We start from the raw sequence: 19,323 nt of genomic DNA on the forward strand, positions 1-19,323 counted from the left end.
ACTTTCAAATTTTTTTTAATTTATTCGATAACTATCAGAACATTGTAGTACCAGAGTAGTACCTTTCTCAATGTTTAACTACAAATCTAGTCGACATTTTTCCACAAACAACAACAACAACAACATTTATATACTTTATTCTATATAATCACACTACTTGACACTAATCTCTTTTGTTACAATATTATCACAGTAAATCGCAGTGCAATATTCAAACTGGCACAACTGGGTACTCTCACACTGTCTTTCTCCCATCATCCTCTTTGGTGACAGTATACTTCCCTTCACTGGCTACAGCCCCATTATCATTCCACTCCTGGACCTCCCCAGACCCGCACAAAACGAAGCAAAGATCACTAATAATGTAGATTCCAGCAGCCACGCAGAACACCGTCTGCCACTGACTCGTATCTTTCTAAAACCCAAAAAATTCTATCTTTGGTCGTACCATAACCTCAAACTCACCTCATTCGTTACAACCACCTGCACAAAAAGTGGCGCCAGTAACGAAAATATATTCGAAACGCAGTTAGTCAGACCCATCAGAGTACCAGAATGGTTGGGAGCGATATCCATGTGGTTGACATTAAACCCTGAGAAAATCGCAGAGTTCATACCCACAGCGATAACCAAAAGGGCTATTGCGGGAGTGTGGTGTTCTTCATCCATGAAACCCAGGAAGACTAGAGCGATTGCAGGAACCACGAGACCGATGGAGTTGAAAATTTTCCTGGTGGTACCAATGGAGGCGTACTTCCTGATGATGAGGAAGTCGGCGATGGCGCTGAAGATGAAACTCAAGACCCAGAGGACGAAGTATGGTAGAGCGCTCAGGTAGCTGTTCTAGAGACAAAGAGGGTGTTAGATTCGTCGGGTGAGGGATGGGTGAAGTTACCGATTTGATTTGGAAGTTCATCACTTCGCTCATGTAGGACGGGATTTCGGTCATCAAGGTCCAGAAGCCCCAGTTTTGGCCACAGTGGGCGATGAGGAGGGCCCAGAATGCGCGAGAAGTCAGGATGTCCCTCCAAGGTGTGGCTAAATTCTAAAAATTGTGGTTGGTAAAGAAATCTGGACAAGTTTGAGTGGTACCTTTGCGTCTGGACTGCGATCCAGACTTGCTTCAATGTAAAGCCGTTCTTCTTCTGATATGATTTTGCTGTCTTTGGGTTTGTTCGAGCCCACGATTGCCATAGCGACGGACCATAATAAACCCAGACCACCATAAATGTAAAAAATTAAAGGCCAGCCGTACCAGCTGGCTGAAATAATCCCTGAAACGATCATGGACACAACGGTACCCAGAGGTCCACCCGCATACACAAAAGTCCCTAGTCGCGATCTCTCAGTAACGGGTACCCAATAACTCAATATGTTGTGAATCGAGGGAAAGAAGAACCCTTGACAAAACCCTTGGAGCGCTCTGGATATCATCACCCCTTTCGAGTCGAAAGCGTCTGCCATTACTGGAAGTAACACGCTAAAAAGGGAACAAATCCCCATGGTACTGACCAAGAACCACTTAGGTCCGTATTTCTTCGCCAGTTGGCCGGCACCGATTTGGGGGATGATGTACCCCCAGAAGAACGAAGACAGGAGGATGCTCTTGTCGTGCCAATCGTAGACCTACGTAATGTTGGATTATCACGTTATTCAGAAAAGGTACTCATACGTACTGGAATGTCGGGGTTGTCGCTACTCTTCGTGGTCATCGCCACAATCCCCACTGATAAGTTGACCCTAATGCCATATGCGATAAAGGTCAAGAAGAAGTTAAGTAGTACTTGGACGTGCCGGACTCCAAATAGGGTACCTGTAACAATAGAGGGATTTACTTTTCTGCAATGTCGTCGACGTAGCCTTGACCTTGCTTTATTATATTTTGAATCGCCTCAAGAAATACAGTTATGTAAGTTTGGAGAGAATAATTCTTGCGAAATTGTGATAAGAATAGCGTGTTCCTGGTATGGGAAAAAATGTGATCGGTGTGGATTTTCAAACAGCCTTGATATTGCGTAGCAAAAATTGGTTTTATTGTCTGGGAATGTGAGCAGGTTATGAGTTATAGGTAGCTGCTGTTGTTTCCGTGTGTAGTAGAAAAATGGAACGTAAAAGTGCTAACTGATAAATATTTATGAATTTAAACGAAGTAGTACGGTTTATGTATTTTGGAAACCCCTAAGCTAGAAATCTCATTACCGGATTGTACGTCAGAGTTAGCGGAATTACGAAATCGTTTCACTCTTGCAATGTAAAACGAAAAGTGTGACGTTATAACCTTATTAACTTAATTGGTACCGTTGCAGACTTACGTTCACGGAAATGTAATAAATAAAAACACTAAAAGCGAGTAACAATTTTATTTATTACTGGCAGGATAGGTACCAACTGAACAAATTTTTAACTTACTTGGACTCGTTCGTAATTTCAAGATGGCATATGCAACATGTGGCATCTTGTAACTGAGTTGAAAATTGGGTCGACACCAAAAACACTATTGTGTTTACTAATAAGGACACCATCGCTAAGTTATTATCTTATCGAACTTTTTTGAACTATTTCTTACCTTGAGTCGCTGCATCGAATTAGCGATCGAGCCTGAGGAATTATTTACTGTAACATATGCTTGTATTATTTGAATTAAAAAATATTTTTTCGTTGTGTACCATTTCGACCAGATCTTTCAACTCAAACTGTTTCTGGAACTCATCTTACGATATTTTCTGATTAGTCAATCTGCTTGGCGCTTGAACATCTTCACTTTTTAATTCTGTTTCGTTCAAGCTTGCGTTTTCTATTGCTTTCCAATTTTGACAGTAATAATAGACAATAATTTCGGACTTTGAAGTCAGATCACGTTAAATCAGGTCAGGTTAAGTCAGGTCAGGTCATAATTACTTCGAAAATGGGTCGAAATTGGCATTCATGGTGGGAAATTTCATTTTTGAAAAAGTCCTCTAAAAATTCTCAAAAAATTCTACTACTCTTAATTTTATTCAGTTCTATGTTGGTTGGCAAAGCACTAGCCCCGCCCACCCACCCCTTTTTTATTCCAACGACTACTCTTATTATTGTTCAGTTCTATCTTAGCAAGTTTTAGCCCCGCCCACCCACCCTTTATTTTCTTAGAGGTGCTCTCACTCTAACGATTTTATCTCTGTTCAATTGAGATCCACCTTTCATTCGGAATAGATAAAATGAACCATTGAAATGGAGGCCGGGTGGGTGGGCGGGATTAATTATTTGTTGTTTGGTATAGTGCGAATGAGAATTAGATTAATTCCTTATTTCAGACGAAAAAGTAAGAGAACGGGTGGGTGGGCGGGCTAAGCTTAACTTTTCCCTACAGAATCTCACTAAAATTCAGGCGGGGTGGGTGGGCGGGGTTAATTATATGTTCTTTTGTAGAGTGGCAGCGGGAACTAATAGAACGTTAGTAGCTAAAAAGAGAAAAAAAAAAGAGCTAATAGTATCTTTTTTTGTTATACGATTTGTTATAAGATTTATTTTGTATTTCAGAGAAAACCAATGAGAGAATAGGTGGGTGTGCGGGGCTAAGTTAACTTTCTCTTACAGAGTCTTTCATAAGCAGACAATAACCCCACCCACTCACCCATCCCTTCTTTATTCCAATGATTACTCTTAGTATTTTTGAGTAATTTACAAAATCAATCCTATCTTATCAATTACTAGCCCCGCCCACCCGCCCTCGTTTTTTTTTGAGTTTATGTGATCTGCCACAGTCAGTCTTATCTTACCAAGTACATATTGGAAAATTTCATTTTTGAAAATCGTCTAAAAATTTTCTAAAAATTCAGAAATATAGATCTTGACGTGGTAATTCCAAAAATACTGGATGTTTAGGGTCACGGTGCAACATTTTCGAAATATTCGAAGTAAAATTCGAATTTTTTAAAATTTAAAAAAATTGCGATATTTCAATGAGCAATTTTGGAAAAACGTTGGGGTTATCCAAGAAATGAGGCCTGGAGTGACTTTTGCGGCCCGATATCCACCAGACAATGTATTTAGTTCAATTTCGTAGTCGAAATTTGCATAAGGGCGGTATAATAGTGGAAATTTTCATTTTTTAAAGTCTTCTAAAAATTCTCAAAAAATTCTACTACTCTTAATTTTGTTCAGTTCTATGTTGGCAAAGCACTAGCCCCGCCCACCCACCCCTTGTTTATTCCAACGATTAGTCTTAATATTGTTCAGTTCTATCTTAGCAAGTTTTAGCCCCGCCCACCTACCCTTTATTTTCTTAGAGGATATGTCATTTACAAAATCAGTCTTAACTTATCAAATACTAGCCCCGCCCATCGCCCTCTATTTGTTAGAAGATATGCCATTTGTCACAATCAGTCTTATCTTAGAAAGTACTAGCTCCTCCCACCCAGCCTTTATTCTCTTAGAGGGTATAGCATGCTCTCACTCTAACGATTTTATCTCTGTTCAATTGAGATCCACCTTTCATTCGGAATAGGTAAAATGTATCACTGAAGTAGAGGCGGGGTGGGTGGGTGTGTTTAATTATATATTCTTTGGTATTGTGCGAATGGGAACTAATCGAACGTAGGTTGTTAAAAAAAGAGCCAATCGTAATTTTTTTGATATACTATTTGCTGTAAGATTTATTCCTTATTTCAGAAGAAAAAGTGATAGATCGAGTGGGTGGGCGGGCTAAGCTTAACTTTTCCCTACAGAATCTCACTGAAATAGAGGCAGGGTGGGTGGGCGGGGTTAATTATATGTTCTTTTGTAGAGTGGCAGTGGGAACTATAGAACGTTAGTAGCTATTAATAAAGAAAAAAAAGAACTAATCGCATTTTTTTTGTTATACAATTTGTTATAAGATTTATTTCGTATTTCAGAGGAAACCAATGAGAGAACGGGTGAGTAGGCGGGGTTAAGTTAACTTTCTCTTACCGAGTCTTTCATAAGCAAGGAATAACCCCACCCACCCCTTCCTTATTCCAGTGATTACTCTTAGGATTTTTGAGTAATTTATTAAAATCAGTCTTATCTTATCAATTACTAGCCCCGCCCACCCGCCCTCTTTTTTCTTTGAGGCTATGTAATCTGCCACAGTCAGTCTTGTCTTAGCAAGTACATATTGGAAAATTTGAAAATAGTCCAAAACTTTTCAAAAAATTCAGAAATATAGAAGTTGACGTGCTAATTCCAAAAATACTGCGTGTTTAGGGTCACGGTGCAATATTTTCGAAATATTTGAAGTAAAATTCGGATTTTTGGAATTTTTTAAAAATTGCGATATACATATCAATGAGCGATTTTGAAAAAACGGTCGCAATTATCGAAGAAATCAGGCCGGAAGTGACTTTTGCGATCCGAAATCCACCAGAAAATGTTTTTGGTTAAATCTCGTAGTCAAAATTTGCTAAGGGCGGTATAATAGTGTAAAATTTATTTTTTTAAAAAGTCCTCTAAAAATTCTCAAAAAATTCTACTACTCTTAATTTTGTTCAGTTCTGTCTAAGCAAAGCACTAGCCCCGCCCACCCTCCCGTTCTTTATTCCAACGACTACTCTTAATATTGTTGAATAACCCCACCCACCCCTTCTTTATTCCAGTGGTTACTCTTAGTATTTTTGAGTAATTTATCAAAATCAGTCTTATCTTATCAATTACTAGCCCCGCCCACCCGCCCTCTTTTTTCTTTGAGGCTATGTAATCTACCACAGTCAATCTTGTCTTAGCAAGTACATATTGGAAAATTTTCAAAAAATTCAGAAATATAGATCTTGATGCGCTAATTCCAAAAATACTGCGTGCTTAGGATCACGGTGCAACATTTTCGGAATATTCGAAGTAAAATTCGAATTTTTTGAAATTTTTAAAAATTGCGATATCCATATCAACGAGCGATTTTGGAAAAACGGTTGGAGTTATCGAAGAAATGTGACTTTTGCGGCCCGAAATCCATCAGAAAATGTATTTAGTTAAATATCGTAGTCAAAATTTGCTAAGGGCGGTAGAATAGTGGGAAATTTAATTTTTGGAAAAGTCATCAAGAAATTCAGAGACATAGATCTAGACGTGCTGATTCCAAAAATATAGATACCTTCTAAGAAAAGTGATTCTAGTACCTGCTACGATAAGACTAATTTTGGCAAATGACATACCTTCTAAGAAAAGAGAGGGTGGGTGGGCGGGGCTAGTATTTAATAAGATAAGACTGATTGTGCAAATGACATACCTTCTAAGAAAACAGAGGGTGGGTGGGCGGGGCTAGTATTTAATAAGATACGACTGATTGTGCAAATGGCATACCTTCTAAGAAAACAGAGGGAGGGTGGGCGGGGCTAGTATTTAATAAGATAAGACTGATTGTGCAAATGGCATACCTTCTAAGAAAAGAGAGGGTGAGTGGGCGGAGCTAGTATTTAATAAGATGAGACTGATTGTGCAAATGGCATACCTTCTAAGAAAACAGAGGGCGGGTGGGTGAGGCTAGTACCTGTTAAAACCGATTTTTCGAAAAATCTGGTTTTATTTACCTTCGATAAATTTTTTGGTACTAGAATTTTTCGTTTCTCTTTTTTCTTCGATTTGAAATTTTCCATATTTCAATTTTTGTAGTTTTTCAATTTTTCGATGTTACAATTTTTCATTTCCTCAATTTTTCAAGTGCCTGATTTTTGTTTTTCATTTTCCCGATTTTTTAATTTTTATTTTCTCGATTTTATATCAAAATTTTTCGTTTTTATGGTTCCTTCTATATTTCTTTCGATTTTATAATTTTAAAAGAGATAAACCGAAAAATTGATTAATTGAAAATTAACAACCCATGAAATTCTTTCTTCAGGGCCAATAAGAATGAATGATCAAAGCGGAATAAGGGTGGGTAGGAGGGCCCACTCTTTATTTGTTTTACAGTAAATAAACTGAGTCGGTGAAATAAAGAAAACAGGTGGGCGCAGATGAGTCCTATAAGCAAGCAATAGCCCCGCCCACCTACCCCCTCTTCATACCAGTGACTACTCTTAATATTGTTTTATCTTGACAAAACTGTTATACTTAAACAAGTGATTACAATAGATTTTATATCAAGTCTGCTTGAACTTTTGTGACTTTTGCCGCCTCGTTGTGATGATTAATGACTACTCGTCGCCTGTCACGCTTACTTAAATGTGGGAATAAATTGGCTTTTGAATTAAGCAAGCGGCAAATTTTTATTATGTAGTGACAGATTTTCGAAAGCCATCTTGATGTGTAATCTGCATACCATTATTTAAAATTATGGTCCAAGATACTTTAAAGTAAAAACTGGTCGAAAGTTACAGAACTTTTCTCGCCCTTGAACTTTAAAAAATTATAAAATTTGATTTTGCGATTTTCGAAAAAATGAAAAATCCAGAAATTGCAAAACTCCCAAAACTGAAATGTTGAAAAATTGAGAAATCGAAAAATGGAAAATTTTTTCAAAAATTCAGAAATATAGATTTTGGCGCGCTCATTCCAAAATACTGCGTGTTTAGGGTCACGATGCAACATTTCAGTAAACAGCAAATTCGAATTTTTTGAAATTTTTAAAAATTGCGATATTTCAACATGCGATTTTGGAAAAACGGTTTGAGTTATCGAATAAATGAGGCCTGAAGTGACTTTTGCTGCCCCAAATCCACCAGAAAATGTAAATATTTAATTAAATTTCGTAGTCGAAATTTGCATAAGGGCGGTATAATAGCGGAAATTTAATTTTTGAAAAAGTCGTCTAAAAATTCAGAGATACAGATCTCGACGTGCTGATTCCAAAAATATAGATACCTTCTAAGAAAAGTGATTCTAGTAACTGCTACGATAAGACTAATTTTGGCAAATGACATACCCTCTAAGATAAAAGAGGGTGGGTGGGCGGGGCTAGTATTTAATAATATAAGACTGATTGTGGCAAATGACATACCCTCTAAGAAAAGGGGGGGTGGGTGGGCGGGGCTAGTATTTAATAAGATAAGACTGATTGTGCAAATGATATACCTTCTAAGAAAAGAGAGGGCGGGTGGGCGGGGCTAGTATTTAATAAGATAAGATTGATTGTGCAAATGATATATCTTCTAACAATACAGAGGGTGAGTGGACGGGGCTAGTACCTGCTAAAATAAGACCGATTTTGGCAAATGGTATACCCTTTAAGAAAAGAGAGGGCGGGTGGGTGGGGCTAGTACTTGTTAAAACCGATTTTTCTAAAAATCTGGATTTATTTACCTTCGATAAATTTTTTGATATTAGAATCTTTCGTTTCTCTTTTATCTTCGATTTGAAATTTTCCATATTTCAATTTTTGTAGTTTTTCAATTTTTCGATGTTACAATTTTTCATTTCCTCAATTTTTCAAGTGCCTGATTTTTGCTTTTCATTTTCCCGATTTTTTAATTTTCATTTTCGCGATTTTATATCAAAATTTTTCGTTTTTATGGTTCCTTCTATATTTCTTTGGATTTTATAATTTTAAAATTGAAAAACCTAAAAATTGATTAATTGAAAATTAACAACCCATGAAATTCTTTCTTCAAAGCCAATAAGAATGAATGATCAAAACGGAATAAGAGTGGGTGGGAGGGCACACTTCTTATTTTGTTTTACAGTAAATAAACTGAGTCGGTGAAATAAAGAAAACAGGTGGAGTGTCTTATAAGAAAGCACTAACTCCGCCCACCCACCCCTTCTTCATTCCAGTGACTACTCTTAATATTGTTCAGTTTTATCTTGACAAATATTAGCCCCACCCACCCACCTTCTATCTTCTTAGAAGATATGACATTTGCCAAAATTAGTCGTAATTTCGTTTGTCTAGAAATTCTCATAGATTCAGGGCTATAGATCTCGACATGCTGATTCAAAAATACAAGTATAGCGTGTTTATGGTCACGGACTAATATTTTTTTCGAATTTATTGTTACGAAATAAACCCATACGCCGCCCCGGTACGACGTCTATGCGTTTTCTAGTATGATGGGTGACTCATCGTCGGTGACGACGGCCGAGTGGCGTTCGCTAAAGAAAAGCCTGGAAGCGGAAATCGCGATGGGTATTCCAGAAAGACCTCGATCACGAAACCTCTAGAAGAAATAAATTGTTGACTTTACCCCCACCGATTTTTAATACCCAATATCTATTTTCCATTGTTGCTTAGGAAAACTTTATTTCAGATTTTTGTGAAATTCGCAAATCCGAACAAATCGCTAATCCGAACACACTTTATTCGGATTATCGAGGTTATACTGTAAATAAAAATAAATTCACATATGTTCAAATAAGCTCCTCTGATTGCAAACGTGAGACTTATTTAACACCTGTTATTAATTATACACAGCTTAAATAAATATAAAAAATATAGTAAACCGTGTGAAAATGGAGTGATTATCATATCAGACAATAGTCCAGTCAGTCTGTGACTGACATATCAAAAGAATTTTATTCAAACAAACAACGCAGTAGAATTTACATGCACGTGAGGATCGACTTATCTTAATTTCATGGATAATCTCACTTAAGAAGAAATAGCACAGTGCAAATCAACAAAAGGATTAAGTCATATCTTACAACTACAGCTTTAAGAAGATTAATCTTGCTGCATTTTCTACCCAAATCCCATAATTCGTTCACAAAGAATAAAAAAAAGCCAAACATGACTGCATCCACAGATTCGAAGATTCAGTTAGACGAGCCTAAACCAAGTGAGTTGTAAATAATATTGTCTTAATAATCCTCAAACCAGTAAAACCCAAACAGGAAAATGGATTCGTCTTCACCACATCCAGATCTTCCTCCTAGCTTCCATTGACGACCCACCAAACAAAGACACCCCGGTAAGTTCTTTGGGTGTCTTGAAACCCACCAATCGTAAAATCTAGACTTTCCCACACTGGACTGAAAAAGAAACCATTCTGTCAGCCTTCTTCTGGGGCTACGTCATCCCCCAGATCGGTGCTGGTGCACTCGTCAAAAAATTCGGTCCCAAGTGGTTCCTCACCGTCACCATGTTCATCAACTCCCTTTTTACCATTTTGGTGCCAGTAATGGCCGTCGAAGCTGGTCAAGGGGGGGTGATAGCCTGTAGGGTAATCCAAGGTTTGAACCAAGGTTTCCTTTACCCGTCGGTGCACACACTTCTGGGGAAATGGACGCCGTTGGAAGAAAGATCCAAAATGGCTAGTTTCGTCTACACGGGGGGGATCTCTGGGAACCGTGATTGCTCTAGCCATAACTGGAGCCATTGCGGATTCTATGGTGGGATGGCCTGCAGCTTTTTACTTGTATGGGGCTTTTGGGATTGGGTGGACTGTTCTATGGGGGTTTATTGGTGCAGATAGTCCTGCCAAACACGGACGACTTTCTGAAGAAGAAAGACAATACAACGAAGGCGGCGTGCCAAGGAATGACGAAGAGTTGCCTACACCATGGAGGTCGATTTTGACTTCAGTACCTATTATTGCTATTTTGGTGGCGCATTGTGGGCAAAATTGGAGCTTTTGGACCCTCTTGACTGCAATACCGTCGTACATGAATGACATAATGAAGTACAAAATTAGTGATATAAGTTGTGATTCTTTGTCGTTGTTTGGTGGTAATCAATTGTCAACAGAATAGTTTGTTGTCGGCTCTTCCATACCTCGTCTTGTGGATTTTGAGCTTCATTTTTAGCCCGATTGCAGATTATTTGATTGCCTATTATTTGTCGATTGGGACTGTGAGGAAGATTTTCAACACCATTGGTAGGTAGCAAATTCTTTCTGATTGACACAGTGTTGTTAATTTAAATTTGGCAGGCAAAGTAATACCAGCAGGTGCTTTGATCGCTTTAAGTTTTGTCAATTCGTCGCAGACCACATAGATGTGTCGTCAAACCATGCAGGGATTCTTATGGGAATTACTAATAGTAGCTCAAAGTGATTCCATATGAACAGGTCCGTATTCAACTATTTGAATGACACCAGTAGTATATTTTTCAAAGAATAACGTCAACAATGGAAACTTTTTCTAAACTCCGGAATTCCATATTGCCAATCGTGTTCATAATTCTAATCGATGTGTTATCTGTTATTATACACATTATTACCATTTAGTTAAATAAACTTTAATACATTGCACAATTATACTAACATGTTAATAACTCAGATAAAACTCGACCGATAAATCATGTTATATTAACATCAAATAAAATAACATTGTACATAGAAATAGATACCGATAACCTTATAAGTTATTATTAAAACCAGTTTAAAATTTTCTTCAGCTGCAGGCATTACCACGACCGAAGAAAATAACCCAAGCTATAAAATTTGCAATTCGCAATAACTATATTTAAACAATCGGTATTAAAACGTGTAACATTAATTACGTGTTGTTCGAGTACCACCTCATCAAAATTTTAGAACTTCTGTATTTTTTTTTCACAAATCGTATTAAATTTTTCTTGGGTCACACTTAAAGCACCCACAAGGAATTTTAATTGTTGAATATTTACTCAACCAGAACACACCTGTTTTTTACAAGACAGGAAATTGCTATAATTGCTAACCCATTCTTCTGTCTTGTTTACTGAGCAAGCACTGCTTCCAAGAAAACGCACCTGATGACCCCAATCAATAGCTTATCGCGTCCACAAAATTTCCAAGTTGGAAAAATACGTGACCCACAAGTACTTACGTGGAGGCTCGACATCTTCCTTTTTGGTTTCTTCTTTTTTCTCCAAAGAAGCTAGCTCCAAAGTCTCTTTAGACATGTTTGCAAAATTGGCAACAAAAAAACAACCGTAGGAACCGCTTTCACGAAGAGGACTAATTAGGTACCACCGAAGTGGTTGGCCGCACGAGTGGTACTGTGGTCAAATCAGTCTTGTAAGCGCTGGTGCACCACCACATGACCTCTAGGAATTATTAATACGACGTGAGTTTTTTATTTGCGGGCTGTAAAATCCCGGGTGTGTCCCTAAGTACTTTGAACTTTGATGAGTACTAATAAGTACTAGTATTTTTTTAGTAGAATCGTCACTTTTTGGTGGAATTCTCCGTCCAACGATAACCTACGTGACCCAAATTATATACTTGACTTCTTCGTATAAAACTGGGTGATAAGAATAAAGATTACTGGGGGACATTGAGTCTATGCAAATCGGTGCAAGTGGTCAACCTTCTATGCAAAATTTCAGACTTTGATGAATGTCCTGCATGTTTTGCAATCTATGTTCAATGTCAAGATCTCGGAGCATGAAATTGGTAATGTTTTGAGGTGGCCGGAAATAAAAGCGCGTTTAATCCACAAGGTGAGAATCTAAAACGGTGTACTGAGTGCTTGATTACGTGTCCGATGTTCACAAACATAATTAAAGTGTGATATAATGTCGCTATTGTTGAATAGTTTCCGTATTTTACGTGTCCACACGTGTCATTTTTTCGTATTGGTGACAAATTCGGTTTTAAAAAGGTGATAACTCGTGGTATTTATATTAACATAAATTTTTAACGATTGATAAGTTTGTGATAGGTGCAAATGCGTTACCTTGGATAAGTTGTACGCATATAAATATTGGTTTTCAGATTTTTGAAAAGAAAATTCAAACAAAGTATTTTGTATTTTTTTTTTTTTTTAGAAAAAATTTTCTCAAGGCATGTACTTGAACAGTGTTGCACATTTTTCTGAGTAGTGTAATTAATAGTGTAAGTCACCTTTTGCATAAAAATATGTCTAATGTAACTTCCACAATCTTTACAAACCAAATAATTTAAATATATTCCTCTTAATCATAAAATTCTTCGAACTATGAGTAAGTATATGCATTTAAATTTGTAGCTGTAGGTTAGGCAACACGTAATACTTCAGTGTTTTCAATTTCCAAAGCTGTTATATTTAGACAAGTGATTACAATAGATTTTATATCAAGTTGGCTTGAAATTTTGTGACTTTTGCCGCCTCGTTGTGATGATTAATGACTACTCGGCGCCTGTCACGCTTACTTAAGTTTAGGATAAATTGGCTCTTGAATTAAGCAAGCGGCAAATTTTTATTAATGTAGTGACAGATTTTCCGAAGCCAACTTGATGTGTAATCTTATACTCACCTGTATAAATATTATTTAATATTATAATCGAAGATACTTAAAGAAAAAAGTAGTCGAAGGTTATTTTGACAGAACTTCTCTCGCCCTTGAAGTTTATAAAATTTGATTTTGCGATTTTCGAAAAATCGAAATCCGAATAGTTGAAAAATTAAAATGTCGAAAAATTGTAAAATTCACAAAATTGAAATGTTGAAAAATTGAGAAATTGAAAACTTGAAAAATCGAGAAATCTGAAAATAGAGGCTGAAAAATTTAAGCTTCAAAAATCAGAAATCTCGAGAAAGCCAAACAACAAAAGATCAAAAAATCGAAAAATTGAAAAATCAAAAATTGACAAATAGACCAATCGAAGAACTGAAAATTCGAAAAACTGATACAATGGAAATTGGAAATTTGAAAAAATAGAAAAATCTAAAAACTAAAAATCGAAAAATTAAAAAATCGGAAAAGCCAAAAAATCAAAAAACTGAAAAACAGGAAAATCGAAAATTCCAAAATTTGAAAAATCCAGAAATTGGAAAATTGAATAACCGAAAAACTGAAAAATCGAGCAACTGAAAAATTCCAAAACTGAAATTATGAAAAATAGGGAAATCTAAGAATTAAAAAATCGAAACATCGAAAAACTGGAAAATCGAAAACCCGAAAAGACGAAAAGTCGAAAAATCGAAAAACCGACAAATCGAAACATCGAAAAATTGAAAAACTGAAACAGTGAGAAGTCAAAAATTGAGAAATCGAAATAACCCAAAATGGAAAAGTTAAAATTGAAAAATTGTAAATTAAAAATTACAAAACAGTCAAAAAATTAGAATTAAAAAAAAAGAAATCGAAAAATTGAAAGATCAAAAAACCGAAAAATCAGTAATTTAAACTTTGGAAAAAATGAGAAAAAGACATCAAATTGTAAAATCGATACAGTCAAAGCAGGAAATTGGAAACACTGATAAATCAAAAAATCTATCTTTTAAAAATTAGAAAAATTAAGAAATAGAAATTTTGACGCTAAAATCGAGATATTACAAAATCGAAAAAACAATATCTAGAAATCGAAAAAGTAAAAAATCGAGAAATCAAAAAATCTAAAAGTCGTAATATCGAAAAATTGAAAAATCGACGAAAAACTGAAGAATCTAAAACTGAAAAATCCCAATACTGAAACTTCAAAAAATTGGGAAATGGAAAAATTCAAAAATCTAATAATTGAAAAGCCGAAAAGTGGAAAAATCGGAAAATCGAGAAATAAAAAAAACGAAACATCCAAAAATTGAAAAACCGAAACATCGACAAATCGAGAAAATGAAAAGTCGAAAAGACGAAAAATCGCGAAATAGAAACAACCGAAAATCGAAAAATCCAAAAGCTGGAAAATCGAAAAATGTAAAAATCGAAAAGCCGAAAAGTCGAAAAATTGAAAAACCGAAAAATCGAAAAATTGGAAAACTAAAACGTTGAGAAATCGAGAAATGGAAAAACCGAGCACTCGAATATCGAGAAATCAAAATAACCCAAAATCGAAAAGTTAAAATTGAAAACTTGCAAATTAAAAATTAAAAAAATTTAAAAATTTAAAATTAAAAAAAACGGAATACCGTGAAATCAAAAAATTCATAATTTAAAAAATGGAAAATTTTAAAAATCAAAAAAATGAAGCATCAAACAACTGAAAAATCAATCAGTAATTTAAAATTTGGAAAAATTGACAAATAGACATATCGAAGAACTGAAATCTCAAAAAATCGAAAATGCCAAAAAATCAAAAGGCCGAAAAACAGGGAAATCAAAAATTAAAAAATTTTTAAAAATCCAGAAATTGGAAAATTGAATAATCGAAACCTGAAAAATCGAGCAATTGAAAAATTCCAAAACTAAAATGACGGAAAATTGGGAAATCTAAAAATTGAAAAATCGAAACATCGAAAAACTGGAAAATCGAAAAATCGAAAAGCCGAAAAGTCGAAAAATCGAGAAACCAAGATATCGAAACATTGAAAAATTGAAAAACTGATTCATTGAGAAATCGGGAAATGGAAAAGTCTAGAAGTTGAAAATTGGGAAATCGAAAAGTTAAAATTGAAAAATTGTAAATTAAAAATTACAAAAGAGTAAAAATTGAAAAATCAAAAAACCCAAAAATCAATAATTTAAAATTTGGAAAAAATGAGAAAAAGACATCGAAGAACTGAAAAGTTGAAAAAACGATAGTACAAAGCAGGGAAAACTGATGAATCAAAAAATTTGATAATCGAAAAGCCGAAAAGTCGGAAAGTAGAAAAAGGGAAAAATCAAAAATCGAACATATAATTAAAAAATCTGTCTTTTAAAAATTAGAAAAATTAAGAAATAGAAATATTGACGAAAAATCGAAATATCAAAAAATCGAAAAAACAGAATATCTAGAAATCGAAAAAGTAAAAAATCGAGACATCGAAAAATTGAAAAATCGACGAAAAACTGAAGAATCTAAAACTGAAAAATCCCAATACTGAAACTTCAAAAAATTGGGAAATGGAAAAATTCAAAAATCTAATAATTGAAAAGCCGAAAAGTGGAAAAATCGGAAAATCGAGAAATAAAAAAAACGAAACATCCAAAAATTGAAAAACCGAAACATCGACAAATCGAGAAAATGAAAAGTCGAAAAGACGAAAAATCGCGAAATAGAAACAACCGAAAATCGAAAAATCCAAAAGCTGGAAAATCGAAAAATGTAAAAATCGAAAAGCCGAAAAGTCGAAAAATTGAAAAACCGAAAAATCGAAAAATTGGAAAACTAAAACGTTGAGAAATCGAGAAATGGAAAAACCGAGCACTCGAATATCGAGAAATCAAAATAACCCAAAATCGAAAAGTTAAAATTGAAAACTTGCAAATTAAAAATTAAAAAAATTTAAAAATTTAAAATTAAAAAAAACGGAATATCGTGAAATCAAAAAATTCATAATTTAAAAAATGGAAAATTTTAAAAATCAAAAAAATGAAGCATCAAACAACTGAAAAATCAATCAGTAATTTAAAATTTGGAAAAATTGACAAATAGACATATCGAAGAACTGAAATCTCAAAAAATCGAAAATGCCAAAAAATCAAAAGGCCGAAAAACAGGGAAATCAAAAATTAAAAAATTTTTAAAAATCCAGAAATTGGAAAATTGAATAATCGAAACCTGAAAAATCGAGCAATTGAAAAATTCCAAAACTAAAATGACGGAAAATTGGGAAATCTAAAAATTGAAAAATCGAAACATCGAAAAACTGGAAAATCGAAAAATCGAAAAGCCGAAAAGTCGAAAAATCGAGAAACCAAGATATCGAAACATTGAAAAATTGAAAAACTGATTCATTGAGAAATCGAGAAATGGAAAAGTCTAGAAGTTGAAAATTGGGAAATCGAAAAGTTAAAATTGAAAAATTGTAAATTAAAAATTACAAAAGAGTAAAAATTGAAAAATCAAAAAACCCAAAAATCAATAATTTAAAATTTGGAAAAAATGAGAAAAAGACATCGAAGAACTGAAAAGTTGAAAAAACGATAGTACAAAGCAGGGAAAACTGATGAATCAAAAAATTTGATAATCGAAAAGCCGAAAAGTCGGAAAGTAGAAAAAGGGAAAAATCAAAAATCGAACATATAATTAAAAAATCTGTCTTTTAAAAATTAGAAAAATTAAGAAATAGAAATATTGACGAAAAATCGAAATATCAAAAAATCGAAAAAACAGAATATCTAGAAATCGAAAAAGTAAAAAATCGAGACATCGAAAAATTGAAAAATCGAAGAAAAACTGAATAATCTAAAAACTGAAAAGTCCCAAAACTGAAACTTCAAAAAATTGGGAAATGGAAAACTTCAAAATTTAAACAATCCAAAATTTGAAAAATTGAAGAATCAAAAAACTAAAAAATCGATAAATTGAAAAATTCCAAACCTGAAGAAACGAAGAAATGGAAAATCGAAAAACTGAAAAACAAAAAAATTGAAAAATCTAATAATCCAAAAGCCGAAAAGTGGAAAAATCCGAAAACCGAGAAATAAAAAAAACGATACATCCAAAAATTGAAAAACCGAAACATCGAGAAATCGAGAAAATGAAAAGTCGAGAAGACGAAAAATCGAGAAATAGAAACAACCCAAAATCGAAACATCCAAAAGCTGAAAATTGAAAAATTGAAAATTTAAAAAACCGAAAAATCGAAAATTTGAAAAATTTGTAAATTGGGGAATCGAAAAACCAAAAAATCGATAAATTGAAAAATTCCAAAAATAAAATGACGAAAAATTGGGTAATCGAAAGCTGAAAAACTGAGAAATCAAAAAATTGAAAAGTCGAAAGATCGCAAAATAGAAGTAACCCAAAATGGAAAAATCGAAAAGTTAAAAACTGAAAAATTGAAAATTTAAACCTAAAAAAATTAAAATTTGAAATTAAAAAAACGATAAATAGAGAAATCAAAAAACTAAAAAATCGGAAATTTGAAAAATCGGGAAATCAAAGATTTTAAAAATCCAAAAACTGAAAAACCGAAAAATCTCAAACTGAGAAGTCAAAAAATCGAAAAATCGGGAAATCGAAACATGAAAAACTGAAAAATATACGATTTAAAAATTAGAAAAATTAAAAAATAGAAATATTGAAGAACTTAAAAATCGAAAAGTAGAGAAATCGAAAAATCTAACGTTAAAAAAATTGAAAAATTAAACAATAGAAAATTTTAACTATTGGAAAATCGAGCAATCTATACAGCAAAAAATCGAAAAATCGAAAAAATTGAAAATTGAACAATCGAAGAAAAATTGAAGATTCGAAAAACTGAAAAATCCCAAAACTGAAACATCTGCATAAAGGGATAAATTTTGATTAACGATTTACCATGCATCCGGAAAATCGAAAAGTCGGAAAATCGGAGTAGAAAATTCAAAAATCAAAAACTTTTAAAATCGGAAGACCGAAGTATTGAAAAATTAAAAAATGGAGAAATTGAGAAATCGAGAAGTCGAAAAATCAAAATAATGAAAAGTCAAAAATCGAGAAAATCAAAAAATCGAAATGTCGAAAAGTCGAAAAACCAAAAAACACATAGATTAATTGAGAAATAGAGAAACCAAAAAATCGAAAATTTAAAAACGTTCAAAATTAAAAAATTGAAAAATTTTAAAATCCGAAAAATTGAAACACTGATAAGTCGAGAAAACGAAATTGCTCAAAAATGAAAAATCGAAAAGTTAAAATTTTTAAATTGAAAAAAAAGATAATTCAATAAATTGAAAAATGGGGAAATTGAACAATCAAAATCGAAATCTCAATAAATCGAAAAATCCGAAATATGAAAAAGTGAAAAATCAAATACATAGTTGAAAACGCGAAAAACCGAAAAATCTTAAGCCGAGAACAACTGAGAAGTTGAAAAATGAAAAGATGGAATAATCGAAAAATTTTAAATGTTAAAAATTGAAAAATTAAAACCTCGAAAAATTGAAGAATCGAAAAACTGAAAAATCGAGAAATCGAAACATCAAAAAAAATAAAAAAGTGAAAAGTGGAACAGAGAAATTGAGAAGTCGAGAAATAGAAACACTGAAAAGTCGAGAAATCAAAAAATGAGAATGAGAAAATCAAAAAATCGGAAAATTTAGAAATTCAAATATGAAAATCGAAAGATTAAAAAACTGAAAAATCGAGAATCTGCAAAATCGAAAAATTCAAGAAAAAAATCGAAAAATAATGTAAATATAGTACTTACAAAAATAAGATTGATTTTGGCAAATGTTATACCTTCGAAGGAAATAGAGGGCGGGTGGGTGGGGCTAGTACTTGCTAAGAATCTTAGTAGGCACTAGCCCCGCCCACTCGGCCTCTCTTTTCTTAGAAGGTACATCATTTGCCAAAATCAAAATAGAGGGCGGGTGGGTGGAGCTAGTACCTGTTGAGATAAGACTGATTTTGGCAAATGACATACCCTTAAAGAAAATAGAGGGCGGATGGGCGGGGCTACTACTTGCTAAGGATCTTAGTAGGCACAAGCCCTGCCCACCCGTCCTCTATTTTCTTAAAAAGTATATCATTTGTCAAAATCAAAATAAAGGGCGGATGGACAGGGCTAATGCCTGCATAAATTTTGATTAACGATTTACCATGCATCTGACGAAACGTCGAAAAAACACGAAAGTAGCCAGTCGAAAAATTATGTACTAGAGGAACTCGACAATTTTGTAATTGTTGTCGTCGGAAACGGACGCAA

At 33.9% G+C, this 19,323-nt stretch overlaps 1 protein-coding gene and 1 pseudogene across 1 annotated transcript; one reads left to right on the top strand and one right to left on the bottom strand.

Moving 5' to 3' along the window:
* Positions 1-118: 118 nt before the first annotated feature.
* On the bottom strand, positions 119-11,857 carry LOC135131972 (putative inorganic phosphate cotransporter). The gene is made up of 6 exons (XM_064059855.1): positions 11,674-11,857; positions 1,677-1,813; positions 1,093-1,626; positions 896-1,045; positions 466-843; positions 119-415 (listed from the first exon to the last, which is right to left on the bottom strand). Exons 1-6 carry the CDS (start codon positions 11,747-11,749, stop codon positions 236-238), a joined length of 1,455 nt encoding a protein of 484 aa, XP_063915925.1. The 5' UTR covers positions 11,750-11,857; the 3' UTR covers positions 119-235.
* LOC135132836 (putative inorganic phosphate cotransporter) lies at positions 9,518-11,107 on the top strand (annotated as a pseudogene).
* Positions 11,858-19,323: the final 7,466 nt, after the last annotated feature.

This window comes from Zophobas morio, unplaced genomic scaffold (assembly GCF_036711695.1).
Source record: "Zophobas morio isolate AGI-343-1 ecotype UQ-CSIRO unplaced genomic scaffold, CSIRO_AGI_Zmor_V1 ptg000021l, whole genome shotgun sequence".
Classification (NCBI taxonomy): Eukaryota; Metazoa; Arthropoda; class Insecta; order Coleoptera; family Tenebrionidae; genus Zophobas; species Zophobas morio.

Coding starts and splice junctions, on each gene's coding strand:
- LOC135131972 (XM_064059855.1), bottom strand. CDS start 11,749: ATGTCTAAAGAGACTTTGGAGCTAGCTTCTTTGGAGAAAAAAGAAGAA. Junction 1,046..1,092: donor ATCGCAGTCCAGACGCAAAG/GTACCACTCAAA, acceptor CACAATTTTTAG/AATTTAGCCACACCTTGGAG. Junction 416..465: donor AGGTGGTTGTAACGAATGAG/GTGAGTTTGAGG, acceptor TTTGGGTTTTAG/AAAGATACGAGTCAGTGGCA.